This window comes from Chiroxiphia lanceolata, chromosome 9 (assembly GCF_009829145.1).
Source record: "Chiroxiphia lanceolata isolate bChiLan1 chromosome 9, bChiLan1.pri, whole genome shotgun sequence".
Lineage (NCBI taxonomy): Eukaryota > Metazoa > Chordata > Aves > Passeriformes > Pipridae > Chiroxiphia > Chiroxiphia lanceolata.
Window position 1 is genome coordinate 1,000,669 of NC_045645.1, and position 15,473 is coordinate 1,016,141.

Sequence of the window (15,473 nt, forward strand, 5' to 3'; positions counted from 1 at the left end):
GTGTGTGTGTATGTCTGGGTATGGGTATGTGTGTGTGTGTGTGTATGTCTGTGTATGGGTATGTGTGTGTGTGTGTGTATGTCTGTGTATGGGTATGTGTGTGTGTGTGTGTATGTCTGTGTATGTCTGTGTATGGGTATGTGTGTGTGTGTGTGTATGTCTGTGTATGGGTATGTGTGTGTGTGTGTGTATGTCTGTGTATGGGTATGTGTGTGTGTGTGTGTATGTCTGTGTATGGGTGTGTGTGTGTGTGTGTGTATGTCTGTGTATGGGTGTGTGTGTGTGTATGTCTGTGTACAGGTATGTGTGTGTGTATGGCTATGTGTATGTCTGTGTATGGGTATGTCTGGGTATGGGTATGTGTGTGTGTGTGTGTGTGTATGTCTGTGTATGGGTATGTGTGTGTGTCTGTGTATGGGTATGTGTGTGTGTGTGTGTATGTCTGTGTATGGGTGTGTGTGTGTGTGTGTGTGTGTGTATGTCTGTGTATGGGTATGTGTGTGTGTGTGTGTATGTCTGTGTATGGGTGTGTGTGTGTGTATGTCTGCGTACAGGTATGTGTGTGTGTATGGCTATGTGTATGTCTGTGTATGGGTATGTGTGTGTTGGGGTGTGTGTGTGCACATATGGACTAGAAGACATTGAAATGCAAAGGTTCCTACAGCTAACGTATTATTGGGTAAACCCGAAAAAAAAAGCTCTCCATAGTAAATTTGTAGTAGAGCTTCTGTGCTGCAAGGGTATTATAAAGCAGGTTTGACATGGAAAAAACTCCTCGTTGTAAGAATCTTTCCTTCCCATTGATGTGTCTACAGAGGGCTAAAAATATCCTGCATACCCAGCATTCGGTCTGTGTAACACTCTTAAGACTGCATTAACTTCATTGCAGTAACTTGTTTTATAGGCTCAGTTCATCGTGACCTATAAAATGTTAAGCTGAAGTGCTTTAAATATCTGCTAACACCGTGTGCCAGCCTGGGAGTACAAGGCAGTGTGCTGTGAAGCGGCAAAGGCAGAGCTGTGCTGAGGAAGTGGCACGCACTCCGATGTCACTGAGATAAACAGGGGGAGCAGCTCAATAATGGATGAGACAGGCAGCCAATCTGCAGAGAAAACAGCAATTCTACCCGAATCCTTCCTTTGGTTTTATTTTGCCACTATGACAGTAGTTTTCGAGATTGCTCCTTAAAAAACCCCAGGAGTTGACTGCCACACTAAACTAAGGGGCACACATGCAAACTCCTTCATTCACAGCTATTACAGCAAAGGAAAAAAATAAAGACCTCTTTTTATTTGTGGCAGTAGTACTTTTGCTAATTATTGTTCTGCATTATGAAGAAGGTAAAATGCAAAGAGGGAAATTATCTGTGTTTTTCAGTAATCATGGCCCATTTATTAAGCAATTAGATTGCAATTTTACTATTAGAGAGAAAAAAAAAGAAATGTTGTAAAATACCGCTATTGATTGTATCTTTGATCCTTAAACTCTTCCTTTTTAGCAATCTCATTAACGTCAAAATGCCATGAATATGGCCACCCCTTTTTAGATTGTATACCCTGGGCACAGGCAGAATCTATGGGATTCAATAAAGAAGATTTTCTTGTTGAATTCAGCTAAAAGCTTAATTGAGTCACAAAGGTCAGAAGGTTCTTTTTATTTTAAGTAGGAGATTATTCTGTGGCAGAAGGAAAATTACAGAATATGAGATCTGCTCATTTCTATACTACTCTGTAGCTAGTTTTTCATTTCTAAACCCACGTTACTCTTCTACTCCTTTCCTCTGAATTAAGCATCTTAACTGTAATAATCTTTAAATTCCATTTCATTTGTGTTACTAATGAAAACTTTACACTTTCATGGCTACTGCTGACTTTTAACGCTAAAAAGGACCATAATTTACTTACATACATTTAATTCGTATTAATCTCTGCTAATTTACGATCTACACCCTGCTCTGCCCATCTTCACGTACCTTTTCCACGTCAGTTCTGTTTACTAAGTGATATTCAACAGATTTCCTATAGTGCAATGAACCTTTAACAGGCAGCTTTTAATTGCCTCGCACAGGAAACCACATCACTATTAATTCCACAGCAACAGTATGAAATAAAACTATTGCTTCTCAGACTCCAGAGCAATTAGACCTCTCGGCTATTTGGCTAACTCTGCTTCATGATACCCAGTGCAGTTAATTATATTTTTTGATGTTAATAGTCTCTGTCAGTTTCAAGCATAACTCCTCTTTGATGAATATTTAAATTATATTTGAATAAAAAAAATAATCTTGGTTACATTTCATATTCAGCAGTCATCACAGCTTAATAAAGGTCTCCTCAGCAAGGCCTGAGATAAATGGCTATATGAACACATGTATAAAGTCCTAAATCAACTTATCAGATAATGTAGCTGTTTTGGCTAAGTATTATAGGGGATATAGGGGGGTTGGAGGAATTAACAGGCTTCAACTATTACATTATTATTCTATATGAACTAAATTTGGCACGGCAACATACAAGTAAATCACAATTTTTCAACGATAAAGTTCTGAGTGCAACTGAACCAGGAACTTACATTGCCTATACCGGAAATATGAAAACTATGTAAAATCCATACAAGCTCATCCAAGAGGACACAACATTCAACTGAAAGGTGCTGAAGGTTCAGCAATGTCGTCTCAGTCAAGTTATCAAACGTTAGCAAATTACCAAGATAGGTAATTACAGACCCAAAACACAGAGCACGTGATTAACTGTGGGCTAAACAGTGTGCACACCTGGCAGAGCCCATTTCAGCAAGCACAAAAAGCCCACGTGAAAATCACAGGTTGATGTATTTTATACGATGCTCAAATATACGTGCAACAGCATATAACATTTAAAATTTTATGTATACATATGTATAGTCACATTTATTTTCACCCATGAATAGCAAGGCAAGGCTGATGAGTATGCACATACGATCCTACAGATAAGATATGTGCTGACTTAAGAAGAATTTGATTTATTTGAATTTGATTTATCTTTGAAGAAGATTTATTTTGCTAAAATAAAGGAAGAGAACAGCTTGAATATAAGATATGAAAACACTATATAGAATATCAAGCTACACCCTAGAAAAATAATGAATCCCATCTTTCTTGAAGTAAACTAAATCTAAATTTTAAACGTCATTAGTTGGTATGAATGATCCTTTTGTTGTTTCCTTTGTAGCTTGTCCAATGTCATGACTACATCCACATGCCTGTGTGTTATGTGCTTGCACATGTGCAATGTAATTTCTTCGGCAGAAAATTAAAATAGAACATGCTGCAAAAAGATGATCAAGTACCACTGACAGCTATTTCCCTTCGCCTGACTGCTCAGAACCTCATAATATGAGGATTTGTATTTAATTTACTAAGTAATGCCATGATAGAACAACCCCATTAATAAAACCCCCTATTTTTAATGAGTAAGACTAGACCTACTACTTTCATATTAAGAATTAATGATAGTGAAAATGTACAATGCCTGATAAGGTTCTTCTCAGTCACAGGTATTCCTGTTTTCTGCAGTATGTTCCACGACAATTCCAGGCTCTGTGATTATGCCTTGTTCATGAAAACAGGCTACATGTATTTCTGCTTTTTTCTTTGTATTTGAGTCATAACAAATATGAACACATAGAAACATATAGAAAACAAAACAAAACAAAAATCAATCTGGCCATGGCTCGGTATTGTGAAAAGCTCAGTTTCAAAATAAAGAGCATTTTAAGCTTCTGCTGCATCTAAATACTCACAGGGCTGGCTGGCTGCTGTACTGAAACCTATGTCTGTTCCAGATTAGAAGTCTTCATTTACAAGGGTGCTTACAAAAAGCTATCTAATGTTGATAATCTTGTATGGTAAATGTTTTGTGAAGCAGTTGTCAGGCAGCTGTTACAGAAAGCACTGGTAGATCAAAGCAAAGGAAGGACCTGGCACGTGAGATCAGCATCACTGCCACAGAGTGTACCCATCCACTACAGCCTGGGCTACCCTGTCATCGGCACTGGCATCTCCCTGACACAAAGAGAACAAACAGACAGGCAAGCTCTTCATCACCAGAAAGCAGAAAAAGACAAGGTGCCCCTTTTATTGGGAGACGCTTTTCACCACATCAGCAAAGAGAGGCAACCTTCGGCTGCAGGAGGAAAGGAAAAAGCAAGGATGGCAGCAGGGGTCAGCAGAGCCCTTGCCTAAGCCTGGCACACCCCGCAGTGCAGTGTGCCAGCCCCTCAGGCACAGGCAGTTTGAATGGCAGCGGGGAAAACGAAAAAAGGTTGTAGGTCACACCATGAAATGCAAACCTGAAACACAGAATCAACCCTGGGCCCTGGCTGAGGGAACTGGTTCTGAAGGAGGCACTGAAATGCTTTTTATGGAAGTCTTGCAAGGGCTGGAATTCAGGTGACCCCACAGCAGGTTTTGCCTTTGACCAGTGAAGCACCCTGTGCCAAGTCTGCTTGTGGGCACACCTTTCTGCTCCGATGAGTGAGAATCATCACAGGGCATTTTACCCACTGTCCACCCAAGCCTGGAGTCTGTGGAACATTTTCTTTATTCACTGACATTATGGAACAGATCAAACTTGTTTTTACTTGCAAGGACACTACTACAGTGTGATAGAGCTTCTCTGAGGACCTGACAAGCAGGAACGGGAAAGAGGGTCCAAAAGATGGGTCTTCTTCAGAATGGAACTCATTTTGTTTCCTTTCAAAAATGTCTGACTCATTTACAGACAGGACCTTTCAAAATTATGTATTTCTTGGATACATGACTAGGTGGAAAAGAATGAATGCCTCCCTTCTCCCAACCTCCCGTGGGATGGATTAAGAAAAAAATCAGTCCTGGGAGAAGGAATGGATATGATGCTGCTTCCTCCAGCTTCCCCTTGGTCACCCCGTGGTAGGAGGCACACCCTGACATTCTGGAGACCCTCCATTTCAGTGCAGCTGTCGGGCAGAGGGGTGATGGACAGGGCAGGTTAAGAGCATTGCCATGGGAGGGAAGTTGGTGGTAACAAAAACCCAAACAAGAACTGCTCCCTGGGGTCACCACAGACAGGGTAACTGAAGGTACACGTGTGGCCCGGGCTATAGATAGGAGAGGGAACGTGCCACAGGAAAAACAAACACTGCTGAAGAGGATTTACTCCTCTTTTAATCCTTTTCTGCAACAATGGTTTAAAAGGGGAGGGTATTTTAAAAAATTACAGTTCCCTAATTTCATCTGTTATATCTGACGTATTCTTATATTTAATTTTACCTATGAAAATGAGGTTTGCTTTGTTGGTGCATATTTAAAAAGCAAAATGGTAGTGATTTATTATGTTTAGTAAAAATGTAAAGTTCACATAAAGCTACAATTATAGTATAAATAGAGGAAAATAGAATTTAAAGGCCATTTCAGTGCAGAATTGATGCAACCGCCTTTCTGTTGCAGCTCAAAAATAAACTCAATATACCAACTGTGAGATTACTTTTTTCTAATGTGGGTGTTCACATGGCCTGTAAAGGAAGTTTAAACATTTTGCATTTTCTTCTTTTTAATGTTTACAACTATACTCTTGGTATCAGAGCATTTAAAAAAAATTAAAAATTCAAGGTATTTTAGCCTCTGTTAGGAGGGGAACAATGTTTTCTTTATGAAGTTAACATTAATTTGACCGTCAAGAGTAAATGCTTGAATTTTGCATCTAGGTAAATGATTTCACAGATTAAGAGTGAATAGGCTGTATTTTCTTTAAATACAAAACACTAATTTTCTACTAGTCCTAACAATAGCTATAACTAGAAGCTGCTCAAAAAATAAAGTGTACAGATTGGAACAGACCCGACATTTTTTAAATATGGTATTTATCAAGATTTAAAATTTGCAGGCAAAAAAAAAAAATAAGATCTACTTGCACTGCCCCGGAACCACACAGACAGTTATCCTGTCCAATTGTGACAACAAATAACAATAATAAATAAACATGAACTTTTGCCAAACAAAAAATTTAGGACTAGGAAACATGATTCCTACTAAACAACCACTATTTTAAATTCAAAAAGGAAGGTGGCATCATGCAAAAATCCATCTGAGCATCTTATCATTCCACTATAAAACGACATACACTAGAGGTCTTCGATTTGAAATGAATTTTAATTATGTATTTACAAGTACTTTTAAATATCCCTTATTATTTCAAGCTAATAAAACCGAAACGCTGACATTCTGTGGTATCTACGTAACCCTTCAGTGCCTGTCCTAACAAAAACCTGTTGTCCTTTGCAGTTGGCACCGGAGGCAGAAACTCTTGATGGTCACGCAGGATTTTTGCACACAACTCCCATGATCCACCTGCACTCTGCCTGCCCTGGAGAGGATCTAAGGCCAGGGCACGAGGCAATTTTATCCTGTTCCTTGTCAAATCCCTGCCATGCCCACAAAGAGCAGGACCAGTCACCCTGATCGACTTCAAAGTTCCGTGACAGTTTCTGCTGCAGCCACACAAATGCACTTTATGAGCAAACAACCAGAGCAATTTCCTCAGGCTGCTTTGCATCTTCTGCTTCCCTGTTCATTTAATTTCGTTTTAAATGAAAAGGAAACAGAAGAGATTTGTCCCTGCTAAAGGACAGTGGAGCACCGAGGAGTCTGATTATTTTAAGATCTAAGTGCCTGAAACGTGGGTCCTCTGCCACTCACTTATGCTACTTGCTCACCAAATATTCTAGAAATAAGCTTCTTTCTATACTGAACTTCAGCACGTGGTGGGATCTCTCAAACCTGACGGTATGCAAACACTGGGGTTAATTATCAGAGAAGTGTGAAAGAGGAGAAGGATTTTCTAAAGGTCTAGTCTCTTTCTTCAAAGCTTTAATTTTAACCATGCCAGTCTGAAGTTTACATAGAACCTAAATACATCTGGAAGACTTTATTCTGGAATAATTGGGATGTAATTTCAATCAGGGACCGAAAATTTAATAACTACTTTACAAAGGCAAAAGAAAAGCAATGAAGTCATTAGTGTTCCAGTCAGGCTTCCCAGGGAAGCATTAAGTTAAAAATCTTTTGAGAACTGTTGAAAGGAAAGAAAAGGGTGAAGGAGAAAAGATTAAGTAGCAGCTCACTCTGAGAAAGAGGAGCTGATGCATCAGTGGGCACTGGCAAAGTGTGTGCCAGTATCTCAAATTCTCTGGAAAGGGAGCAGGGCACGTGATTACATGGCTTTGTGTTAAACTGGAAACCTCATCTTATTTTTCAATCTTCAGATTTCACAGTATTGATCTCATTAAGCCACTGTTTTCACCTTGTAATTGCAGTAAATGGAGTTGCTGTGCAAAAGCTGCGGAGTGATGTTGCAAGTGAATGATGAGTATTTAATAATTGCCGTGGAACTCCATTTAACTGCACGTCTAAACTGAATTGAGTGGTCAAATGCAGTGGTGACACGGCTGACTTGACAAAAACATGCCATTAGTCCTTAAAAGTAAACACTGCAGGATTTTAAGTAGCAACAGAGAAACTATTGCTGCTTATTTATAAAGGTAGGGAAGAAAAGCTTTCCCTGTCACCAAATGTTCTTTTTTCTTTTTCCTATCAGTTAAAAAAAAAGGAAAATCAATGAATCTGCTAGTCCTTCAGGTGAGATTTTTCTATGCAATTGCTGCCACCAAAATACAGCTGATGTGTTACTTTTATACATCAGACCAAGGACATGTGCTGAGCACCAAACAATAGTTTGCTTAGACAACAAAAAATTATGATCACCAATGTAGTTATAAATAAATGAGATACAAGAACTTCTAATATTTCATAAGAAATTTGCAACATTCTCCTACGCTTGCAATATAGCACAAATTGAGCAATTTTGAAAAAGATTAAGCAAGACAAGAAACAGCTTTTCTACTTAATGACAGGTTCTGAGAAAGAAAACTATGAAAGCAAACTTGCAAATTGCTATAAATGCCAGACAAAAATAGAAAGCAAAGTGTCAAGTGATCTTTGCCATTTGTTCAGACAAAAAAAAAAGAGAACAAAAGTGAAAAACTCTCTGAGCATAGATAATCTGAACCAATGTCCTACATGTGATCACAGCTTCCTTTTAATGTTGAATAAAGCATAAGAGTAGAAGATGGGGGATGTTCAAAAATACTCTCTGCTATCATAACCTTAGAGTTGATTAACTGAAAGGGAAGGATTGAAATTTCAGCTTTCCAGTAACAGTCTGATGTCACTTCAAGCAAGATTGTGCCTCTGTATTTGTCTCTGACTATCTTAATCTGTATTTTTTCAGCGAACATAAGGAAGACTTTGATCAAAACACAACATGCATTTTACACAACAAGGAAGTCTACAGAGAGGCACTACATTTACAAAAGCAATTGAAGGTGGTTTCAAAGGGAGTTGACAGATTAGAGGATGATGACACTGCTGCTGCAGTCTCAATGGAAATCTGGCTTGATCTAATTAACAACTACGAACTAGAACCACAAGAAGATAATTCAAACATGATTTAAAGAAGTTATATTACCTTTTTACTAGTGTAGCAATGGAGCCTTTCCCTACTGATCACAGAACAAGTCACAGGTTCAACACTGAAGAAGAATAAAAGGCCTGATATCCTTAATTTACCTCCAGCATTTGAAACTGAAGTCTGAAATATGTGACTACAGAAGTAGAAAACATCCACATATTCACATAAAAATAATAAAAAATTGTAGGAGTCCCACTCACAACAACTTGAGTGAATTGGTAAATCGAAATGGAAGATTATTTGAAGAGGTGACTCTGTGTTAGTGAGTGTTCTGAGGTCCAAACAGAGCAGAGGCAATGCAGCACAGCACGCAGGACAACCTGCACGTTTCCCTTGACACATCTGTGTACATGCACAGAAAGCTCCCAGGTTATTCCCATCTCCTTTTCGTTCAGATTCCTCACCCTAGGAAAAAATGCACTGGGAGGAAAACTTCCCACCAAGGCTGAACTTCTCCAGGCTTGCAGGTTAAGGCAGCAGCAGTTCCAGGGACTGATTTGTGCTGACATTTCCACAACTGTCAGCACGAGGTGACTGCTGCCTGCACATGGCCTTTAGCACAGGACTGTCTGTGAGTCTGAGCTCTGATGCACCTTTTGTACCAAAAATACTTTTACTGGCACCTGGGGACATGGTTTAGAGGTGGACTTGGCAGTGCTAGGCTAATGGTTGGATTTGATGATCTGAGAAGTCTTTCCCTACCTAAATGATTCTATGTTCTTCTGTCTTCTCTGAATGACAACTGCTGTCACTAAGAGAATGTAACTTGTGCTTATGTGCACATGTATGCTTAAACACACGTGTACAATGACATATAATCACCCTGGCACGTAATCATTCTGACATTTTCCACTGGTTGCATTTTTTGAGTGGGAACTACAGCAGTGATTTACTTCATTTACTGAAAAATGCAGCAGCCATTTGGTACCATTCTGAGGGTTGTCTGACCACCTGAAAGACAAGGAGATAGGGAATCTCCAAATAAGTGAATTGTTTTATTCTCTTCCTGCCTTTTAACCTTTGCTCACAAAATGAGGAAAAGAAATCCCCTTCTTATTGCAACTGGTAGTTTATATTTCCTGTTAATATTATTAGATAGAAAGTAGCAAAGTGGCAACTGCAACTCAACACTTCCTCCAGGATACAGTAGTTATACTGTACATAACTCTCTCTATTAACTCAGGCATTTCTCCTCTCTGGTCCTCAACATGTTCTGTGTATTTTTACCTTTGTGTCATAATCTTGTAGGCGTCTGGCAGGAAGCATTCTGTGTTCTCCATCTGGAAGGGGTCAGCATCACAGATCTTGTCGTCTGTCCGCCCATAGTTGGCACTCTCTATCATGATGACATCGCTGCCCGGGCACCGCAGGTCGATGGAGTAACCTTCGCAGGAGAGCTCCCTCCTCACCAAACCGAACGGGAGTGCTGCCCGGCTGAAACCTAAGGAGGGAGAAAGGGGAAAAGGGCATTGAACCCAAAGGATAAAGGCACTGGACTCCTCCCTTTCTGTCACACCAGCACTGACCCCGTCAGTGTGCTGAAGGCTGGGCACCCTTACGCGGTTTGACCTGGTACCACGTCAAGAGGAGCATCTTTCATGGAACTGTCACATCCCTGCACCACTGCTGGGTCCTTAATCTGGGAAAGGAGGAAATTCCTTGTCACTGCTTCTAATCCTGGTGCAGGCAGACAGTGGAGCCTGTCTGCATGACTACACTGCACGTTCCACTGCCCACCTCTTTTCTCTCTGCTCCTGTCTCCACTCTTTGGGCACAGTCAGACAGGCTGTGTCTGAAGGCAGCAGAGCAGGCAGGATTTGCAGAAGTGATTTTAAAAACAGAAAACAAAACAACCACCAAAAAACCTAAAGCCATAGTTCCAACTTCCAACTTCAGTAGTCTTTCTTACTTTGTGTCTCACTCTCTCCAGGAAGAGTTGGTTACTTTTGCTTAGCTATTCTGTGACTTGATCCAATAGACATGCTGACACTTTACCTGGTTGAACTTCGGTGCCCCCCACTATGTCTTTTACGTAAATTAAACCACATATAGATTAAGATTTTGAACAAATATAGAAATGATTAGTACCACAAATTGCAGATGTGTACTGTACAAAATCTCCCCCTCCCAAAAATGATACATGTGTTTCACGGAATTCTCATTTTTAAAATGTTTTTTCTACATAAGAGAATTTCTAAAAATAAGTAACTTCTCCAGCGAAGCAGCATAAAATACTTTAGAAACAAAACAAGGTTCAGCTATTCATCCACATGTTTAGTCTTTTAGAGACACTTCTTTATGCAAAAAATATATTACATCAGAAGAAAAACTATCTGTATACTACAGTTTCTTGTACACAGTTACTGATGGATTATTATCAGAGTATTCCTGTTTCTTACAAATTTGTGTGCATTACTCCCTTTAGGAAGACAAGCTGAGTAACATGGTAGTGCCAAAATCCTATTTCTTTAAAACAGTAAACCCTTCCTAAATTTTTACTAGAATTATAGATATTTCCTATTCTTTAAAAATGTCTTCGTAACACAGTAGCACAAGGCCATTAATATTTCAGTGCAGGCTGTTGGAGACCAGTTGTGACAGCACAGAGGAATAGCTCCTACATATGGAAAGCTGGAGCTCTACGGTGTTTTGAAGGCAAAGAAAATAAACTTTTCTTAAAAAGTATGATGTGTTAGAAGAGGCAAGGAAATAAGATCTAAAAAAACCACAAGACAACTTGATAGGAAATTTTCACACGAACCAGAGGCTGTCACTTTTTCTATTGAATTAATGATCTGCGGATTAAAACTCCTACCGTATGAAGATGATTATCTGTTCGGGCTGCAAAAATAAAGTTTTTTATAACTATCACGCCAGATAGAGCCAATCCCCCCATCCACCCCTCCAGTACCTGCAGGCCCCTGCCTTCCCCTGGCACCAGCACCAGCCTTTGTACACCCTGTGTATGATCTGACACAAGGGGTTGGTGTGACCCCACTTCAGAAGAACCGGTGAGTTCCAGAAGGAGCAGTTCCTGGACTGGCCGTGGATTCCCCTGGCACAGGGGAAGCAGAAGGTCAGAGCACAGTGACCAGCTCTGCCTTTACTTAATATTTTGTGGGATCATCTCCTACGTGAAAGCAGCCCCGTTACCCTGCCAGCACATTTCAGTGTTTGTTAGTGGGGGAGGGAGCCACACTGCTGGGAAAGCACCAAGTGCCATCCCCAGCTCACTCCTGGCCACCAGTTCAGCTGCACATACCATGAGCAATAACACACACTATTATTAGAGGCTTGCTGAAGTGTCATGAGCTGAAACCTGGGAAGAGCTGAAACACGAATCCGTCACATTTACACCCTCCATGTTCCTCCCATGCAGCAAATTAATACAAGGAAGGCAGAGGCTGCTCCTGGCTCAGCGAGGGTGTGAGGTGGGCACAGGGAAGGCACAGCAGAGCCCCTCACACACAGGCACACAGCAGCTCCTCTGATCAGTGACCACTGTGATAGCATGGAGGGACCCAATGTAATGCCACTAGTCACTGTCATTGCTGCATCCCCCCTCCTGTCAGCTCTAGTGCTGTCCAGATAAGCTCACCCCTCCAGCTGGCAGCACTGGTGCCCGCATCTCCTGCACTCACCACGTGTGGCACCACCATGGCCTGGCCAGGGAGCCCACCACTCCCAAACTCCTTGGGTTTCCATCAGCAAGGAGGGAAACAGCTCCTACAGCTGCCCAAAGAGGTGTCTGACCAGGGCAGGAGGGCAGGGGCAGGGTGGACAGGGCACAGCTGCAGCACGTGCCACACCGAGTTCCCTGTGACGGGCACCGACCTCACGGATCCTGCAGCACAGGCTCCACTTCTGCCTGGAAGCATCCTGAATTCAAACACGAGACCTCTGCAGCTTGCTACAAAGAAATCAGCTGCCTGCAAATCTTATTTCATCATCTGTGGCAACCACTATAAGGACTATGAATGTGTTTTATCCTGCAATTTTTCCCCCTGCAGGCATCCGTGAGAAGTTCTGTATTAGAACTTCTGTATTAGAACAAACATAAAAAATACTAGAGCAAGGTTAGATCACTTCACAGGCAACAGAGGACACACCTGAGATTGCAATGTAGGTGTTACATTGCAAAAGCAGAAAGCAATAAAGCAAAACAACACAGTGTATGCTAGGTGGGAATGCTGCTCTAAGGAATCTCTATGGCGCAGGAAGAATTTTAACTAAATAAAATAAATAAATTTAAAGTCCACTGGCAGAGCTGCTGTGATCTTTATGCTGAAGCTTTATTTGTAATTTTCTCCTATCACCAAAGAAAAAATAAGTGTATCAACAAGCAAAGTGTAATTCAATCCATCTTGCAATCCTGACAATCGAAGAAAGAACTTGTGGGAGGCCCTGTGAGCGAAAAATCAATATTGCAGCTTTGTGCCGTGCAAATGTGAATACTGCCAAATAGCAGTGCTTAGGGTAAAATGAACTGTTTTGCTCCATTTTCTCCTCTCTGAACAAATGATTTTGAAACGACAGCTTCTTTTGGAGCTATAAAATGCCAAGCAATAACTCCCTGCGCTTTTAGGCAAGTGGTTGGAATAAATACCTCTTGGCAACAGGTGCAATGACTTAGGACTGAAATTCATTTACATTCAGGAGATAATTCCCGATAAACAGATGCACTGCCACAGGATGGAAGTCTGAGCAACCGCCATGTGAATGCTTCAGCATCATTCCAGAGTTTCTCAGACTCAAGTGTGTGGCTCTGTCAATAATGGATGTTGTCACCAGCAACTCTGGAACTCCAACGCAATTCCCCGTGAGTGTTCTCAGCACTGCATTTTCTATCCAACCTGCACTCAACCTGCTCTTGCCTCACTGTACCTGGAACAAACCTATTTTGTTTGGCAGCCGAAATCAACGTTCCTCCTCTTCCTGCTAAAGGCTTCAAGGCAAGCTGTGCCCCGATGACAGGGCTCCTGCTGCTGCCACCCAGAGACACAACACCCTTCCCAGCTGCAAAGACCTTCCCGGGGCTTGGGCTGGGACTTCCAGCACAACCTAAACACTGACTCCAGTCTCTTACCACACTCACCATATGCTGTCTCTGATTCACTCTTTGTGTACATTAATCACTGAGGGATGTGACTGGTTTGGGTTTGTTTTTTTTTTTTTTAAAATGGAAGAAGATTAATATCTAATGAGAAAAAGAGCATTGTTTCTGTCCTGCTGACCATTTTGATTATAGAAAAGCTTCCTGGCAAACATATGTTTCCTGCACTTCATATCTGCCTACGAATTAGTTGAGTGCAGGCTCTTTACTGAGAGAAGCAAATAAACTGCTTTTGCAAAATTGCATTTCCGAGGAAAAAAGGTAGAGGGGATTTTTAGTGGTAATATACATTCTTTACCGCTTTATTGATCAACACACGTAGAAAAACAAAATTAAAGGAAACATCACAAACAAATACCTTTCCTCTGATATTTTAGTATATAAAATAAAAAAATACAAGTTCTATGAAAGGAGACTAACTCAGAATCACGTTTCAGAAATATGGTAAATTCACATTTGGTTAAAAATTTTTAACTCGAGTTTGCAATGCCTTATTTACCGTTCTACTGTCTTGGTTCCTCCAGAGAAACTATTTGTCTCTACAAGGATAACCTAAATTTGTCAAAGTGCAAAGAAAAGTTAATAATTCACAGCATCCTGCCCACTTGCATACCATCTTTCTGAGCTGTCAATAATAAGAGAGCGAGCTAAGTTTGGTAGATAAAAGCAAAAAGGCACCACCACATTTGAATGTTCACCCCATACAGAGGAAAAACAGTGGAATGTAAACAGGCTAACATCAGTACTCAACATCAGAAGCAAGGAACCTTTGATTAAAACTTAAAGCATAGAGGAAGTCAACGTGGAAATACAACATTATTTCAAAAATGCAGATACCTGAAGAACTGAGAATCCAAAACAAATCTCTGCAGAAATAAATATATATGTCTCTGCGAGTAAGGAAATATTGCTGCTCGTGTTATTTGGCTGTAACAGAAAGGTCTTTTGAAAAGAGCACATCTTTTCAAGCAGAATGTTTACAGTTGTCTCTTTCACAATCTCTTTTATTTTACCATATCATGCAACGTGATGATTTAAGTTCTACACAAGATGAAGTGATGCGTCCCGGGCAGCATTTCAATAATATATATTTAACAAATGCAAAGCCCGACGAAAACTGTGCTGAGAATTCCCTCCCTCTCCAGCGAAGTGCATACGTGCACACACGGGAGGGTGCAGGGAGACAGCTGAACACACTCTGCCATCTGAAAATCATGCAAATGCTCAACATGGGCCCTGCAAAGCTTTTACAGTTCCACAGACAAGCCTCAGCATCCTGCAGTTTCTAAAGACTCCCATGAACTCCGCTGAAGGAGACTTTTCTCCCGGTCTCTCAGCACTGTATGTATTTCACACAGACAAACGTGTCATTTTGTTAAACAGCTTTTAAATTATCCAATCCTGGTCAACAGATCACTACCAACTACTACAAGGACAGAGGCAATTTAAATGATAAGTATGCTTTCTCATCCTATCTTTGAAGGAAACAAGTCACTCTGGCAAGCATGTCTATTAAAAACTGGCACAGTAAGAGCTGCTGACACTGCCCAGAGGTCTGGAGTTCACAGCTCCTCTTTCAGGGGAGCCCCCACAGCCAGCCCAGCACACAAACCCCTCTGTTCACTCGGGTCACACTGAGCAGGAAGCAATCACTGCAAAACTATTCTCTGCCATTTTATGTATGTACCCATTCTTGGCAATTAAGATGCTGGAAGGAGGGGACACCGAGAGAAAAGGGATTATTTAGCGAGGGAAATCTATTTTCTAGTGAGAGACATCTTCCTCCTTTATTGCAAACTCATTCATAAAAATGGGA

At 40.9% G+C, this 15,473-nt stretch overlaps 1 protein-coding gene across 23 annotated transcripts in view; it reads right to left on the bottom strand.

Moving 5' to 3' along the window:
* Positions 1 to 15,473, bottom strand: part of ADGRL2 (adhesion G protein-coupled receptor L2) — a 379,726-nt gene that overhangs the window by 63,207 nt on the left and 301,046 nt on the right. For all 23 annotated transcript variants that reach the window (XM_032695911.1, XM_032695910.1, XM_032695914.1 and 20 more), the window contains one exon: positions 9,772 to 9,985. In XM_032695911.1, coding sequence (XP_032551802.1) covers positions 9,772 to 9,985 — 214 coding nt within the window. The remainder of the gene's footprint in view (positions 1 to 9,771; positions 9,986 to 15,473) is intronic.